The sequence below is a fragment of the Lycium barbarum genome, chromosome 3 (assembly GCF_019175385.1).
Source record: "Lycium barbarum isolate Lr01 chromosome 3, ASM1917538v2, whole genome shotgun sequence".
NCBI classification, from domain to species: Eukaryota; Viridiplantae; Streptophyta; class Magnoliopsida; order Solanales; family Solanaceae; genus Lycium; species Lycium barbarum.
Genome location: NC_083339.1, coordinates 17093684 through 17111566, shown reverse-complemented (window position 1 = coordinate 17111566; position 17883 = coordinate 17093684). Strand labels below are relative to the sequence as shown.

Here is a 17883-nt window from a genome sequence, read left to right as displayed (position 1 = left end):
CCAAATGATTTACAATACATATTGGGAGTTATTTTGCCAAATGAAATGGCAAAATATTATCGAAACAATTTTGTAAAAACCATTTTGACTTATAAAAATACATATTTCATTCCGTTTGATATTCAAGAATTCTAGGTAATTAAAATAGAATTATGGGAGGTCAAAAATTAGGTGTCAATAGCTACTTTTCCTCAGGCTTTTTACCTCAACGGAATATGAAGGCGAGGTTGCTGGGCAGCAGCCAAAGAAGAAAACGTTTAAGAAGTTTAGTTTCTTGATGCTCTTCTTGACATGTCTACTGATGAACTTGCCAAGTTATTCCCTGCTCATCCTCGCAGAAGGTTCCAGAGGGGTTTGAAGAGGAAATTTGTAGGCTAACTCTACCATAACCATATAGGAAGAGTTTTTACTATAGGAAGTTTTTTTACTCCAATTGTGATGAGAAAAGTAGATGCTTTGTGATAATTAGTTTGAGACTAGTAGCTTGCTGATACATTATAACCCTTTCAGTTTTTGTACTTACCTTGAGCTTTTTGTCGTACCTTTTTAATTTCCCAACATGTATTCCTAACTTCTATTTCAATAAACATGACTCTTCACTCTACTTATTGTCACACTTCTTTTTACAATTCTAGCAACTGTTTCTTATTCTAATGTATGACAAAATAAAGATACGAGAATAATCAAGCAAAATCTTCCATACTTACTGCGAAAGCGGTGTATATGCGATTCATGCACACTTCTACTGCACTTGGGCAGATAATTTCCACATTTGCTTCTTTTCTCCTTTTAATTTTCTTATTCGGGCTATCTTATTATCATCCGGGCTAAATACCTCCACATGGATAATAATTCCCTCAGGTTTAAATATTACTGTACTTAATTTTCTTAGGCTAAAATACCTTCGAATTTGATTATCTCGTGTTTAGATACCTCTGAATTTGATTATCTTGGGTTGAAATACCTCTGAATTTGATTATCTCGGGTTTAAATACCTCTGAATTTGCCTTATTGGTTGGGAATGATACTTCCGACTCAATTTTCTTTTCATGAATAAGGTCCTATAATTATGCTAATGAATTAGACGTCTCTATTTCATTTGGGCATTATTTGCTTAAGTGCAAACTTATAATTTGAGTATGTATAACTCTCAATCACAATCTTACGTGGAGAAAAAAAGTCTACTTGGCTGATACATTTCCCTTTTATTGTAACACTAAACTTTTTAGGAAATAAATCCATCAAATTTGTATAACTTTTTGACTGGCCGGCTTAGAGCTTGGCCAATAATTATCTAAGAAAATTGTATCATTCTTTTGATTTAAAAGCTTTGACTTCTTATGACATTTCCTTCGTCAGTCCCCAGTATCTCGCCTTAGATTCCTTTTTCTTGAAAGTTTTTTGAATCATTTATGGTTTCCTGCTGCCTCCAATCCAATTTATTCAAGGTAACACGTTTGTTGCGGCCTCATTAAAAACCTTGCCGGAAAAATCCTTTCTTTGTTTTCAGGGATAAAATTTGACGAAGAGAAAAGGAGTGCAACACGTGTTTTCTAAGTTCGGGTAATTTTTTAACCTTCCCTTGCTTCCGAACTCATTTCTTGTTGGGATCAACTTCCCTTCTACTCCTGCAATAAATGTTGAAATTTTCTTAGAAAAGACATTTAAAGAATTAAAACTTACCTCGAATGATATTGACTTTCGATCATTTGGTACGAATTTCTACCCCTGTAACCTTATCCGGTTAAATACTCCTTTGTTCATTCCTTCTGCTCACTTTATCTATCGATTTTTTTGTAATCCATAAATCTGCCTTGCCTATGCCACTATCAGGCATTCCAATCATCGAAACTTTTCGCTGGGACGAACTCTACTCCCTCTGACGTTTGAAATTCCAACCGTTTGAGTGAAGATGCGATCACAACGTTTGTATCTTAAACCCAAGGTCTCCCCAAGACAACCTTGAAATCTATGCCTCCATTTACTACTCGAAACTTTGTATTCCTTTCCCTGCCTCCGGTGACAACTAACAATTCTAGAACTCCTTTCTCAATTACTCCGGATAATTCTATTTCACCCATCATTGCCAACTGCTCTATGACTCCCCATTGAATAAATATCACTGCACTCCTCAGAACAACGACAACTCCAGAAATTTCGTAATTATTAATCAAAGCAGAAATCACCAAGGTCGGGGTGAAATTTCTTCCACATTTTTGCTGCCAATAGACACTACTTTATTTCGTTCATGTTCGCGAACTCCTAACACCCCATCATTTCTACCAGGAGGAATTTCCTTGGTTTTCTCGGGCTTGTCAACTATCATGTTGATAGCATGAAGTGGTTTGGTATGAATCTCTTGCTTAATTAAATCCCTATGCTTTCCGTAATTGTCCTTGGCCCTGTCACTTAAAAATTCTCTTAAGTGGTCACCTGTTAACAACCGTGCAACCTCATCCCTGAGGGTAGTCAGCAGTCCGATACCATGGGTTCCATGGTAATTGCAAAATAAGCTCATATCCCTTTGACTGGGATCTGATCTCATTGGTCTGGGCCGCTTCGCACCATCAATCTTGCTTATTGCTGCAACCAACTCTACTAAATCAACATTGAAATTATATTTCGATAACCTCGAATTTTCAATATTATTTGTAACTGAATCCACGGTTGCAGATTTGGGCTGCAATCCCCGTCTATTTTGACTTGAATTGATCTTTCTGTCAAAATTTGCCCTCTCATATTGATTATTTCGATTCCTTTTTGGTCTTGAACAGGATCTTTCCTATTGATCATAGGGCTGTTATCTTTATTTCCCAAATCTGAAATCGTGATCAGCATTCCTTCTAGGTCTGTTATGGTTCCGACTTCGTCCAGTTAATCCAGCCGGTAGCCTAAACTGGTCATCTTCCACTCCAATTTTTGATTCATACCTATTATGAACATCCGCCCATGTTGTAACGGGAAATTGCTATAGGCTTTCTTTTAATTTCAACGAGGCTCTCAAGCTTCTAGGGTTTAATCCCTTGGCAAATGCCTCTACTACCCATTCATCCTGGACGGCCGGCAATAACATTCGTTCCTTTTGGAACCTTATAACAAACTCACGAAGCAACTCAGCATCGCCTTGAGTAACCTTGAAGATATCCGCTTTCCTTGCTGACACCTTCTTCGCTCCAGCATGTGCTTTGATAGAAGCATCCACAAGTATATCAAAAGAATGAATCGAATGCTCTGGAAGTAATGAATACCAAGTCATTGCCCCTTTAGATAATGTTTCACCAAACTTCTTGAATAGAACGGATTCAATCTCGTTTGGCTGCATATCATTCTCTTTAACGACACATGTGTATGCGATCGCATGCTCTTGCGGATTTGTGGTTCCATCATATTTGGGTAGACCCGCCATTTTGAACCTCCTTGGGATTAATTTAGGCATTGCACTTGGTGGGTACGGCAACTGCACATATCTCTTTAAATCTGGTCCCTTCAGTACTGGAGGGGCTCCTAGAATCTGGTCTATCCTGAAATTGAACGCCTTAAATTCTTTTTCGTTCCGATCCAATTGATTGTTTAATTCTTTCTCATTCTTTTCTAGCCGATTAGAAAGGGCCTCCTAGTATTGCATAATGTCCGGTGTCATTTTTTCACCTTGAGTTTCACTGTTGCTTTCTCCGTGCTCGAAATTCGTATTGGGTAAGTTCGTTTCAACATTACTTCTTCCTGCTTGCAAATCAGCAATAGCCTTTTACTGCTTTTCCAGCAGGTCCAAGATCTTTGCTAACCCCGGATTTGCAGCCGCTACTTCTTCTTCGTGCTCATCATTAGGAGTTAAATCATTTCCCATGCTTGGATCCACGAGGGGAAATCTGGGCTTGATGATTCCTCGCCCTGACTTCTCCTATTGCCGATTCTGTTTCTTGTGCATTAGCGTCGTTCAATACTCCATCAACTTGGTTTTCAGTGTTCGTCATTGTTAAAAACTAACTGGTAACAGAGATTAAAAAGTGATAAGTAAAGTAATTAGAGCAACAAAGCAATATCACTATTATCCTTAGCCTCACGGTGGGCGTCAAACTGTTTACCCTAAAAAAGAGTACAATTAAATTTGTTTGTGGTCTAAAGAATATGTGATTTGATTTGTTATAAACAGTTATAAAAATGCTAATAATGACTAGAGAAATCAAATGAATAAATCAGTAAAGAATTATAAGCAAGAATGAATTAAATAAGTCTGGGCTTAGTTGATCCTTGGAGAGAATCCTTTGATAGGTTTCCTCCGATGGAACTATTGTATGCTTTGGCCTTGCAGAATTAATATTAAACCGGTACAAAAGAATGATAAAGTGAGCTTAATTGTGAAAGATTGAACAGTATGAATGTGTGTAAGTAGTTGTTATTCAATGATGCTTTAGAGAAGCCTTTAGGCTCATTTTATAGTACAAATACATCAGCACATAGGTCGTGATTAAATTCTAATAATGAGTAATAATAAACAATAAATGTTGTTTTAATTCTAAATCATAACGTATGCTTTGAAGCTGGACCGGTCACACAACGTTCATCTTTCATTAATGACCCGAGACAATTGCTTTGGTTGGTTTACTCCGGGTTTATCCAGGGTCTCTCATTCCGATTAAGTTAAACTACTAATCAGCGTTTCACCTTCAACCGCCATGTGTTCCTTTCTCATCATGCCATGTGTTAAGTTATATTTTGTCATGTATACAAGAATAATCTAAAATTATATAAGGAATTCAATCTCTCTGTCTCTCTGTCTCACTGTCAATGTGGGACTCACCAATCCAGCATGGAAATTATAAGATAGAGAATTAATATTCTATAAAGAATACATTGAGAAGAGCCTGAATCTGATATCATAATTTAACTTCAAATGCTAGCTGAATTGGTGATGATTGCGCAAAATCATATACGGAGTCTAATCTCCTTTCCCACAACCAATGTGGGACTGACCATATACAGAGAGGAGTGCATACTCGGTCATGGTAATTTAATATCTCATCTAGTTCAATCATGCATCTTACATTTATTTTAAAAAGAATTTCATATTTAGTAATTTTTTAACTCCAATAAAATTGAAGGAAATTTAAAATACTACACACATTTATAATTTAAGATCATAAAATTTAAAAGTCTTTCTTATTTTTTTTTAAATTTACTGCTCAAATAAATGAAGGCGCATAAATAAAGCGGAAGGGATAAGATATATTTAATTGTGTATAACGTTGTAGTCAAAAGAAATGAATTTGCGGAATCTACATAATTCGACCAACTTATCTCTCGTAGGCAAATATCGATGACTTGACTGCAGTTAATATAATTATCTCTCCAAACACACACACACACAAAAAAAAAAAAAAAAAAAAAAAAAGAAGAAGAAGAAGAAGAAGAAGAAGAAGAAGAAGAAGTAACTTTTTATTCACCGCCTAATCTGCTCTTCCACGAAGATCTGAGCTCATTAAATTAGACATGTGAAGTGGATGGATTGTATTGGATTTAATACTCGCTCAAAAATTATTTGATTGTATTGGATTTAATACTCGCTCAAAAATTATTTGAACTGAATTGAAATGAATTAGGACAAGATAAACTATATACAGTTAGTTATATACCGACCCCCAACTCTTAGAAATTTTAATATTTTTTTCTGTTTTTGCAATTTGTTTAGTTACCAAATAAAATTAAAAGAACTTTTTGTATTATGTCTATATATAACATATTAAACGAAAAATACTTTTTTAAAAAATATTTATATTCTAAGAAGTCTCTTATGAGTCAATTTAGAAGTAATTGCACGGTTTGACCTTCAAATGGACTGCTCTTTAATTTTTGCATCTCAAAATCGAACTTATGCCTAGCGGGGGATAAGTTAGCGTTGGCATAACTTGTAAATATTATGATCCGTAACTTATATCACTCTATGTGTAAGTTCGATTTTAAAGGGTAAAAATTAAAGACTAGCACAAAATAGGGGACAAAAGTGCAGATGAAGACCCATCAATTTTAAGCTATATATTTAGCCCAAATTAGTTCAGCCTTTACCCATGGCTTAGATGGCCAGAATGACCCATCATGAAAATATGTTTTGTCCAAGCCACTCAAATTTAGAAAAATAGCGGGCTACAGCATACTGAGGTACTTTTTCGACAATTCTCGTTCGCTCGACCTGTCGGCCTGCTTTGCGGAATTCATGATTATGCAAAGCATATTTTCATGGACAAATATTACAACTCTACTCTTATCATTAACTTTCAACAAGTCAATAACCTTCCTCTTTACTTTTTTCTTGCTCTTCTTCCATTCAGATAAGAAAGTTTTTGCCACTACAAGTCTGATACCTGTATAACACTCAAAAAAAAAAAAAAAAAAAAAAAACAGCTTGGTGCACTAAGCTCCCGTTATGCGCGGGGTCCGGGGAAGGGCCGGACCACAAGGGTCTATTGTACGCAGCCTTACCTTGCATTTCTGCAGAGGTTGTTTTCACAGCTCGAACCCGTGACCTCCTGGTCACATGGCAGCAACTTTACCTGTATCACACTCAAAATTTAAATTATATCTCAATTCCAAGAAAGTTAAGAGTCTTCATAAGGGGTGGGCGTTCAATATACGGTTCAGTATTTTCAAAGTTCAATTTCGATAATTAAAAGTAGATATCAACAACTGAACTTCAAAGTTCGGTCCGGTACGGTAAATCAAACTTATGTAACTCGGTAATTACGTATTGAAGGAAAGATATCTTGGACAAGATATGTTCATAGTTTGTCCAACATTTGACATGTTAGCTTTTAGAGAAATCACATATAGATATTAGATCACCACTCTCAAGCCCTAACATTATGAATTTAGCATTACAGGTCAATCAAGACATCCAAATCACTCTTTAATGTTGCCCCTATATATGGTAAATAATTCATTTGGTGTGGACGTTCAGCATTCGGTTTGATATTTCTAAAGTTCGGTTTCAGTAATCAGTAATTAAAAATAGATACCAAGTACCTAACTTTCAAAGTTCGGTTCGGTACTGTACGGTAATTCAGATTCGGTTAAGTAATTCGGTTTTCGATGATTTATGTCCGCTGCTAATCTCTACCAAAGGGGAACTTATCCTTTGAACTGTTAATTAATTCTACCTTTAATAATATTATCTCTAGATTAAAATTTCAATAACATGAACTGAGTGATCCCTAACTTGAGAACCGCTTTTTGTCTCATTGGACCTCATTTGCTTGCACTTAATAGAGGGTGTTAATTTGAATGGTTCAAACTTCAGCCGGTTAAATGCATTTATATTTATATTTTTTAAAACATATTAATAGGTCTTGAATAGATTTGAATCAATCGAATCTCTGAAAATGTCCTAATAGTAATCAAATTCTAAAAAACGTTACAATGTTGTTCCGACTAAAAAGGGATTCTTTTCTCTCCAACTAACAACCCAATTGAAAGCGCTGTTTATCAAATTTGTCTTTCTTACTCCTTACAATTCTTAAAGCGTCCTAGCTTTTGATTTTGTCTATTACTGGCTTTACATTGCCCCTTGAAAAGGAAAAAATGATGGCTCACCATATAACTTTTTGAATGTGATCTTCAAGACTTTACAATTACCATCATGTTTACTGTCAAGGTACTGTGGAATTGAGGAATTTGGCTCTGGTTTAGTTGGATAATTAAAATATCAAGTTATGCAGAATTCAAATTCTCTTTTGCTTACATTTGGTTTCAACGTTTGTTTTTATTGATAGTATATAATTTTCTTTGGTTTCAACGATTGTTTCAACTATAGATGACAATATCTTAATATTGAGATACATATTATAACATTTTGGTCAACGATTACTCGACAAAAGCTTTTCTATACTTAAAAGCTCAACGGTGGTGGATGACTTATGTGCTCATGTCAGTATGCCACCCACATAATTTCCTCAAATGCCGCTGCTTGTTTTTTCTGTTAATTATTATTTCTGCTTCCTCAAATGCTTTAGTCAATTCAATGAAAAAAATTGGAATAATAATTTTATAATCGCTGACTAACCAGCAAAAACGGGAACACGATACGCTCCTGATAATTATTTCCAGCTTTCTTAGAAGTATAAAATGCTTTCACACTTTGAGTCACAAGTTCTTTCTTGCTATTTTCAATTCGATGAGAAAACAGTGGTAATATGATTAATTATTCTACAATCACTGACCAAATCAAACTAAACAGTAACACGAGGCACTTTCAGACATGTCATATATCTTTCTAAACTGGCCTTCATACACAAAATTTCGAACTCAAGTAGAAAGAGACATTTTTGTAATAGACTAAAAAAGAAAGTAAGATACATAAAGTGGAACACGATTAACCTTTTCTTTTACAAGTTCGAACCAATACTAATGATTACGAAAAATCTACAAAATTTGCATTATGATTTTTCACAAAATTGTGACGAAACATGTAGATTCACTTCTATTTTTATTCCCACACTTGATCTTGAAATTCACTAGAGGTGTTCATTTTGAACCAGCTGCAACAGCTTGAAAGCGAGCTTTAAAATGTGCAATCAACTCATCTTTTGGAGGTAAATATTCCTTGTTTTCGCTACAATTAATGTATTCATCTCTCCAAGCACAAAAGTTTGGAAATGTTTCTCTTGTCACCAAAACAACTCCAGAAGCTTCTTCAAAAGCTCCCAGCCAAAGCCCCACAAAATTTGCAGCAATATCAGCAAATCCAAATTTGTCACCCACAAAGAACTTCTTATCCTTGAGCTCATTATCAAGAATTTTCAGCACTTCTAAAGCTTCCTCTTTGCTTTTCTCTTGCTCCTCTCCTTTGCGAAAGAAAGTTTTTCCCACTGCTGGCACCTACACAACACTCAACAACCTAAATTTCAACCCAAAAAAATACACTCAATTCTGCAGATAGGACTGCACAAAAATAACAATAACTACTCGTCTGTCCCAAATAGGTTGTGGTTGCCTATATGAATTCTCGGTGACTGTATTACTTCATTTAAGTTCGTCTCAATAATATTATTAAAGTACCAGAGATTCTCAATATTTCTACAATTATATATAATAATCTATGTCGGAACAAAATTTTTTTAGGAACATAAGACCTAAAGAATAAGTACTACTAAAACATAATTTCAATTAATTGGCGTATATAGCCTATACAATATCATTTCCTATCCTACAAAAGCAAGAGAATTAACTTACAAATTAATATAGAATGAAAATGAATATACCTTATCTTCAAGGAATTTAGCCCAGAAGCGAGCAACAGCTCGATCATAAGGATCTTTAGGCAAGATGGAAGGACCTTCAAATGCCTCATCAATGTATTCAACAATTACCATAGACTCACAAATGGACTTGCCATTGTGAATGAGAACAGGGACTTTTTTGTGAACAGGGTTTGATTCAAGAAGTAGAGGACTCTTGTTTTGTAGATCTTCTTCTATAAATTCATATTTGACACCCTTAATCTTTAGAGCCCACTCAACTCTGTGACTAAACGGGCTATACCATAGACCAAGCAACTTAACATCTGTCATCTCACAACTTTGGTTCTTTTTTTTTTGGCTTTACTATATTGAGGGACTTTTATGTGGTTGTTGTCCCTTGAGGTCTAGGCTTCTTTTATAGAGGGGAAAACAAGGAAGTATCGTAGAAACCAAGCAAATTCATTAATGTTTCTTCTTTGGCAATTTAGTTTTGTACTAATTTATAATGCTTCCAGATTGACCGGAGACTTAAAATAAATACTGTTGTGGTCTTAAATATGAGGTTGTAATTGAAGGTTCAGTTCATTGAACTTGGTCCCAGAGTCAGCTTGGATAAGATTTCGGGGCTCGATTATTAATTTCTTGAATATCTTTTTCCATGAAGAAGTAATTACGTATATTTATAATAGGAAAAAGGTCAAATGCGCCCTTTAAGTCTCTGAAATGGTCTAGAATCGCCCAACTATTTATAAAATCTACCCCCGTTGTTACCAAAACGGGCTAGATTTGTTCACATTGACGAACGGAAGAAGCTTTCCTACACTAGACATTTTTTTTTACAAAAGAAAAAAAAAGGTCAAATTTGCCTTTAATTTATGTGGAATGGTTCAAATTTACCACTAAATTTTGAAGAACATGGTCAATATTCCAGCAGCAGCACCACAGTCTTCCTCAACACTTAGACCCTTCAACAACCAGGTCTTTATCCTCAAGCTCAAGTTTATCACCCCAAGCCTAAATCAGCCCAATTGAAACTAAACAATGATCAATTGAACCACGAAGTTAAATTTGCAATTCTATCTAAACTTTATCGACATAACCCCATCACCAATCTTTCTTAGATCACCAATATCAATGCTAGAACCCCACATCAACCTCCTAATGAAAAGAACAAATACACATATACACATAATTCATGCTCCTAAATCATTTGTAATAATATTGTGGATTAATACAGGTTTATGGTGATGGAGAAACATTGGACTTCTGCCGATGGTAAATAAAGACGATAAAAGTACTAAAGATGAAGGTTATTGAGAGAAAGCTTTGCTTGAATGGGGCAGTTTTTATGTGAAATTGGGTGTTTCTTTTACGGATGTCGTGGAAGTGACAAGTGGTGATGAAGTAACGACGATCTTCAAATGGTATTTGTTTTAATAGGAAAGAATTAATTATTGTGTATTGCTTACGAGGAATGCGGCACGGTGCATGGTTGAACCAAATTAAAGCAGAGAAAGATTAACAAGCTCTTAACACATATTAGCCGAGGAGAACAATAACAAAGATGACTTATGTGCTTATGTCACACACTTTAGGTCAATTCTCGGAACTTGCTAAATCATTACCAGTAATATTTTTTTCCCCTAGAAACAAAAAAAAAATTGATATTTAACATTATGAGTCACCAATTAATTTTATCTTTCTTTCTCAGTTCGATGAGAAAATTGATATGATTAATTATTGTACAATCATTAATTCACAAGCAAAAGAAGTGAAACTTCCTGGTATGTTTATAGCCGGCTAAGATACGTTTATCTTACAAGTAATTTTATTTGAATACGAGTTCAAAATTTAGAGTAAGTAAATTCTCAAAGAGTGTAATATTACAATGTATACAAAACTGCTTTATCATTAAGTGAAAGAATTTCCTATTTTAGGTAAGAAATTATAAACCTTCTAAATAAGATAGACTTCTAAACTTGGGCTACAAGGAATCTATTTATATACTCTACAAAAAAAAAACGCTTATATTGCGGGGTTAAATTTGTAAATCACGGACTTAAAAGCCCCCGCAATCTGTTGTCACGGCTGTTTTTAAAACCTTCACAATTACGTTCGCCGCAATAAATTTGCGTTTAGTTAACTGCTGGAACCATTTTGCGGGGTCTAATTGCGGCGGTTTCAACCTCCGCAATTTGTTTGGCAGATTTTTTTTTTCACTTTACAGGGTCGTAACCCCCGCAATGTGCAGAATATTTTGTTTCATTTGCGGGGGTCATAACTTCCACAATGTCGGAATAATATTTATTATTATTATTGCTACTGGGTTACAAATTACTCATATATAACAAAATTTAATAATTTGACCAAAAACTGGACAGGGTTCCAGTTTAGACAATTAGACTAGACGGCCTATGCCCGTGCTGCGCACGGGCCCAACATTTTAGATTATATTGCATCTATGTGTATGTAGTTGTCTTTGAATAGTGTGTGTATATATATATATATATATATATATGTTCGAAACACGATTAATATAACATTGGAGTTTGTGCTCCGTATCTAAAAATTTATTATATAAATGTTTGCTACGAATACAACGCAAATTTATTAATATTTTTTTAAAAGAAAAGACTTGTTTAAAAGGAAACTATTTTCCTCTCTTTGAGATAAAACAATAGAAATATGTAAGCATCAGTTGATACTTTTAATTTTAATTCGATTAATTTAAAGGTGTAAAATACTTATTATTTTTTATCAAATTTTGATTTGGATAATTCTAATTCAAATTATTGAATTAATTTTACATGTTTAAAACGAAACAAAGTAGAAATTGATTTTCTATTTAAACGAAGAAATACTATTTTTTAATTTTTGGTAAATATTCTCGGTTTAGCTCATTTTACTTGTCATTTTGTCTTTTGCATGGTTTTTAACGAAAATGTCGATTAGAATTATAATTTGACTAATTTACCTTATTCATTATTTGATCTCCATTTGATATATATATTTTTTACGACATTAATCTCTTTTCACATTTATTAGAGTAAGAATAAAAATAAAAAAGTAATTAAATTCTATCTTATTTTAAAATATAAATATTTTAAGTATATTTATTTTAGTGAACATAACAAATAAATGACATGGCGGAATAGCAAATAAACAGTTTAATATCTAGATTAGATCTCAGGCTAATATAAAAAAAGAAAGAAAACTGTATGGTTTGACTACTTAACTTTTTGAAGAAAAGCAATTTCATTTGCTCCCACTAATGGATTGATATGCACATGACAATGAATCCATCATTATTGATTTAATGAGATACTTTGGAAATTACATGAATATTGTTTGATTTTTTAATATGGAGTGAACTTTTTTTTTTGACATTATTAATTTGCACTATTTTTATGCATATATATACTATGTTCAAAACACGATTAATATAACATTGTAGTTTGTACTCCGTATCTAAAACTTTAGTATATTAGTGTTTACTACGAATACAAAGTCTACACTTTTTTTTGACATTATTTGTTTTTAATATGGGGTTCATTTTATTTTTTTTGATATTGCTTGATTTTGTTAATATGGGGTCCACTTTTTTTTACAGTATGTTTGGAGATGGTGGGTTCCACTTTTTTTTTTTTTATATTGCTCGATGTTGTTTAGTATCAGGTCCACCCTTTATGGGGGGTACTTTTATTTTTGGGCATTATTAGTTTGTATTATTTTTATGCATATAATATATATACATATACTATGTTCAAAACACGATTAATATAACATTGTAGTTTGTGCTCTGTATCTAAAACTTTATTATATTAGTGTTTGCTACGAATACAAAGCCAACACTTTTTTTTTAACATTATATTTTTTTTTAATATGGAGTTCACTTTTTTATTTTTTTGATATTGCTTGATTTTGATAATATAGGTTCCACTTTTTTTTTCCCATGAGTTTGGAGATGGTGAGTTCCACTTTTTTTTTCTTCCCTTTTTTTTTATTGCTCGGTGTTATTTAGTATGGGGCCCACACTTTTTTTTAAGGGACAACGGACGACGAAGCATGGGTCTACACCCATGCTTTATATAGTTTTTTTTTTTTTTTTTTTTATATATTGTTTGGTGTTGTTTAGTATGGAGTCCACTCTTTTGGACATTATTAGTTTGCACTATTTTTATGCATGTAATATATATATACTATGTTCAAAACACGATTGATATAAAATTATAATTTGTGCTCCGTATCTAAAACTTTATTATATTAGTGTTTGCTACGAATACAAAGTCTGCACTTTTAATTCACTTTTTTTTATATATATATATTGCTTGATTTTATCAATATGGGATACTATGTTCAAAACACGATTAATATAATATTGTAGTTTGTGCTCCGTATTAAAAACTTTATTATATTAATGTTTGTTACGAATACGCACGTGACAATGAATCCATCATTATTGACTTAATGAGATACTTTGGAAATTACATGAATATTGTTTGATTTTTTAATACGGGGTGCATTTTTTTTTTTTGACATTATTAATTTGCACTATTTTTTTAATATTAGTTGTTGTTTAATATATATGGAGCCCATAATTTTTTTTTTAATTAAATTGGAATGGATATATATTAGAATTATGGGGCCCACAATTTTTTTTTATATATATTAGTTATTGTTTAAATAATATATATGGGGCCCACATTTATTTTTTTTATTAAATTGCAACGGACGACGAGAAAGTGAGTTGGAACTCACTCTTCTTAGTAATAGTAATGTGCAACAGAGTCTGAAGTTGTTCAAAGGTAGAAACTGGTGCAATTTGAAGGAGCTGTTTACTGCAGTTTTTGGGGCTATGATTTATCATACATGGCAGGGCTAGAAATTGGAAAATCTTCAAGGATATAAATGTTAATAGTAGTTTTGTTATAGGCCAAATTAAGAAAGAGATGAGAGATAGAGTAACTATACTACATAGAGCGAGGAGAACAGTGAGAGGGTAACATTTGATACAGCAGTTTTGTACTTAGAGTTGTGTTTGTTTTGGTTTTTCCTGTCTGAGGCCTAGGAGGCTGCAGCACCCTTCCTGGAAGGTGGTTTTAGTCCTAGGTGCTCTTTTGGTAGTAAATTCTTGCTTGTTAATGGTAATATTTTCACAGTTGTTACCAAAAAAAAAATAATTTGATCAATATACAGTCATTACTATGATAATCTCAATTTCTTGAGTCTATAGTTTGAATTCATGCCTCTCCCAACAGCTCTTTCTTATTCTTTCTCTCCCAACAGCTCTTTCTCTCTCCTCTGCACTTTCTCTCTCCTCTGCTCTCTCCCAGATCTGCCCACCCACCACTCCGTCCGGCGACCATACGTCACCACTGTTCAGGTGACGCCGGCGACCAGGTAACGCCGGCCACTTTTCCGGCTAGATTTACTTTTCTTCTCTCTTTCCTTTTCTTCTTCTTCTCTTCTCCTTTTTTTTCCTTTTCTAATCTGCTCCTGGCGCTGCCAGTACGCCGCTGCGCCATCGCCGGCGAGTTTTTCCGGCGACTTTTTCCGGCGACTTTTTCCGGCCAGCCCCCTCTTTCTCTCTCCTTTTCCCTTTTTCTTTTATTTTTCTTTTCTTCTTTTTCCCTCCTATTCTCTTCTCCCTTTCAGGTATTTGTGAACATTTTTCCGGCAGTGAACAGTACTCGACCGTGAACAGTGTTTTCCGGGGACAACCAGGTTTAGTTCAACTGGAGTTGGTACCTCCGGTTGCCATATTCACTATTTGTCTATACACTTGTGGTTATATTTTGCTGACTTTAGACCTTTGAATAATTTATTAGTTCATACTTATTTTCGTGGCTTTGGTTAGTGATGGTAGACTAGGGTCATGTTCTCGTTCGGGGACGGGGGCGAGGGTTAGGAGGGGTAAGTGGGTTAAAGGAGTCTCTAGGTTGAGAGTAGGGTCTTGGAACATTGGGACGTTAACGGGAAAGTCCATAGAGCTAGTTAAGATTCTTAAGAAGAGGAAGATTAATATAGCTTGTGTCCAAGAGACTAAATGGGTAGGTCCTAAAGCTAAAGAGGTAGACGGGTATAAGCTGTGGTTCTCTGGTAGGTCGAAGTATAGAAATGGGGTGGGCATTTTAGTAGATAGTGATTTAAGAGACCAGGTGGTAGAGGTTAGGAGAGCCACTGATAGGATGATGTCGATTAAAGTGGTCGTTGAAGGACTCACTTTGAACATTATTAGTGCTTATGCGCCGCAAGCGGGCTTAGGCGAGGAGGATAAGAGGCGCTTTTGGGAGGATTTGGACGAATTAGTGGGAGGCATACCGCCTACTGAGAAGTTATTCGTGGGAGGTGATTTCAATGGGCACATCGGGCCTATTTCGGGAGGTTATGATGATGTGCATGGAGGCTTTGGCTTCGGGGACAGGAATGGAGGAGGAGTCTCACTTTTGGATTTTGCAAGAGCTTTCGGGTTGGTGATAGCCAATTCGAGTTTCCCAAAGAAGGAGGAGCACTTGGTAACCTTCCGTAGTTCAGTGGCTAAGACCCAAATTGACTTTTTACTCCTTAGGAAGGACGATAAAGGTCTGTGCAAAGACTGTAAGGTCATTCCGAGCGACTATCTTACAACCCGACATAAGCTCTTGGTGATGGATCTAGGGATCAAGATGCCGAGGAAGAAGAGGGTCGTGGATGACCGACCTAGGATCAGATGGGGGAGTTTGACCACGACTAGTGCCGTGGAGATGGGAGAGAAATTGAAGGTTATGGGCGCCTGGGATAGCAGTGGGGATGCGACAAGTATGTGGGATAGGACGGCTAGTTGCATTAGGGCGGTAGCAAGGGAAGTGTTGGGGGTCTCGACAGGTAGTCGTGGCCAGCATCGAGGGGACTGGTGGTGGAATGGAGAAGTTCAAGGGAAGGTGGAAGCAAAGAAGGTGGCGTATGCGAAGTTGATAGAAAGCAAGGATGAGGTGGAGCAGTGGACGAATAGGGAACTTTATAAGATGGCGAGGAAGGAGGCGAAGTTGGCGGTTTCGACGGCAAAAACGGCAGCTTTTGAACGCCTTTATGCTGAACTAGAAGAGAAAGGAGGGGATCAAAAATTGTTCAAGCTAGCCAAGGTGAGGGAGAGAAAGGCACGTGATGTGGTTCAAGTGAAGTGCATCAAGGACGAGCATGGCAAAGTATTGGTAGAGGAGACTCTCATTAGACGGAGATGGCAGTCATACTTCTCCAAACTCTTAAATGAAGAAGGGGACAGAGACATTGTGTTGGGAGATCTAGAACATACTGGAAGGCGTCAAGATTTTGGGTATTGCAGGAGTATTAAGGTTGAGGAGGTTAAGGGTGCTGTTCGTAGGATGCGCAGGGGAAGAGCGACCGGACCTGACAAGATTCCTGGGGAATTTTGGAAGAGTGCGGGCCCGACAGGTTTGGAGTGGCTGACTAGGTTGTTTAATGTCATCTTTAAGACGACAATGATGCCTGAAGAATGGAGGTCGAGTGTAATGGTCCCTCTATACAAGAACAAGGGAGATATCCAGAGTTGCAACAACTATAGAGGTATCAAGCTACTAAGCCATACTATGAAAGTGTGGGAAAGGGTGGTGGAGATGAGGGTGAGGAAAGGCGTGTCTATTTCAGAGAATCAGTTCGGATTCATGCCGGGACGCTCAACTACAGAAGCCATCCATCTTGTGAGGAGACTGGTGGAGCAGTATAGGGAGAGGAAAAGGAACTTACACATGGTATTCATTGACCTAGAAAAGGCTTACGACAAAGTCCCAAGAGAAATCCTATGGAGATGCTTGGAGGCTAAAGGTGTACCTATGGCGTACATTAGGGTGATCAAGGACATGTATGAGGGAGCCAAAACCAGGGTAAGGACAGTAGGAGGAGACTCAGAGCACTTTCCAGTTGGGATGGGGTTGCATCAAGGATCAGCTCTTAGTCCGTTCTTATTTGCCTTGGTGATGGATGGATTGACGCGGCAAATTCAAGGTGAGGTGCCATGGTGTATGCTTTTCGCGGATGACATAGTCCTGATCGATGAGACTCGTAGCGGAGTTAACGCTAAGCTGGAGGATTGGAGACAAACTCTGGAGTCTAAAGGGTTTAAGCTGAGTAGGACCAAGACAGAGTACTTAGAGTGTAAGTTTAGTGAAGCACCTCAGGAGGCCGGCTTGGAAGTGAGGCTTGGTACCCAAGTCATCCAGAAGAAAAGTAGTTTCAAGTATCTTGGGTCTATTATGCAAGGCAGCGGGGAGATTGACGATGATGTCACACATCGTATTGGGGCAGGGTGGATGAAATGGAGGCTTGCTTCCGGAGTGCTATGTGACAAGAAGGTGTCACCACAACTTAAGGGAAAGTTCTACAAAGTGGTGGTTAGACCGACTATGTTGTATGGGGCGGAGTGTTGGCCAGTTAAGGTTTCTCACGTTCAAAAGATGAAAGTTGCTGAGATGAGAATGTTGAGATGGATGTGTGGCCACACCAGGAGTGACAGGATTAGGAATGAGGATATTCGGGACAAGGTGGGAGTGGCCTCGGTGGAAGACAAGATGCGAGAAGCGAGATTGAGATGGTTTGGGCATGTGAAGAGGAGAGACACGGATGCCCCAGTGCGGAGGTGTGAGAGGTTGGCCATGGATGG

The 17883-nt window shown here is 36.3% G+C and overlaps 1 protein-coding gene across 1 annotated transcript; it reads right to left on the bottom strand.

The window, feature by feature from the left end:
* Nucleotides 1–8217: 8217 nt before the first annotated feature.
* On the bottom strand, nt 8218–9705 carry LOC132630574 (probable glutathione S-transferase). The gene is made up of 2 exons (XM_060346144.1): nt 9249–9705; nt 8218–8865 (listed from the first exon to the last, which is right to left on the bottom strand). Exons 1-2 carry the CDS (start codon nt 9555–9557, stop codon nt 8512–8514), a joined length of 663 nt encoding a protein of 220 aa, XP_060202127.1. The 5' UTR covers nt 9558–9705; the 3' UTR covers nt 8218–8511.
* Nucleotides 9706–17883: the final 8178 nt, after the last annotated feature.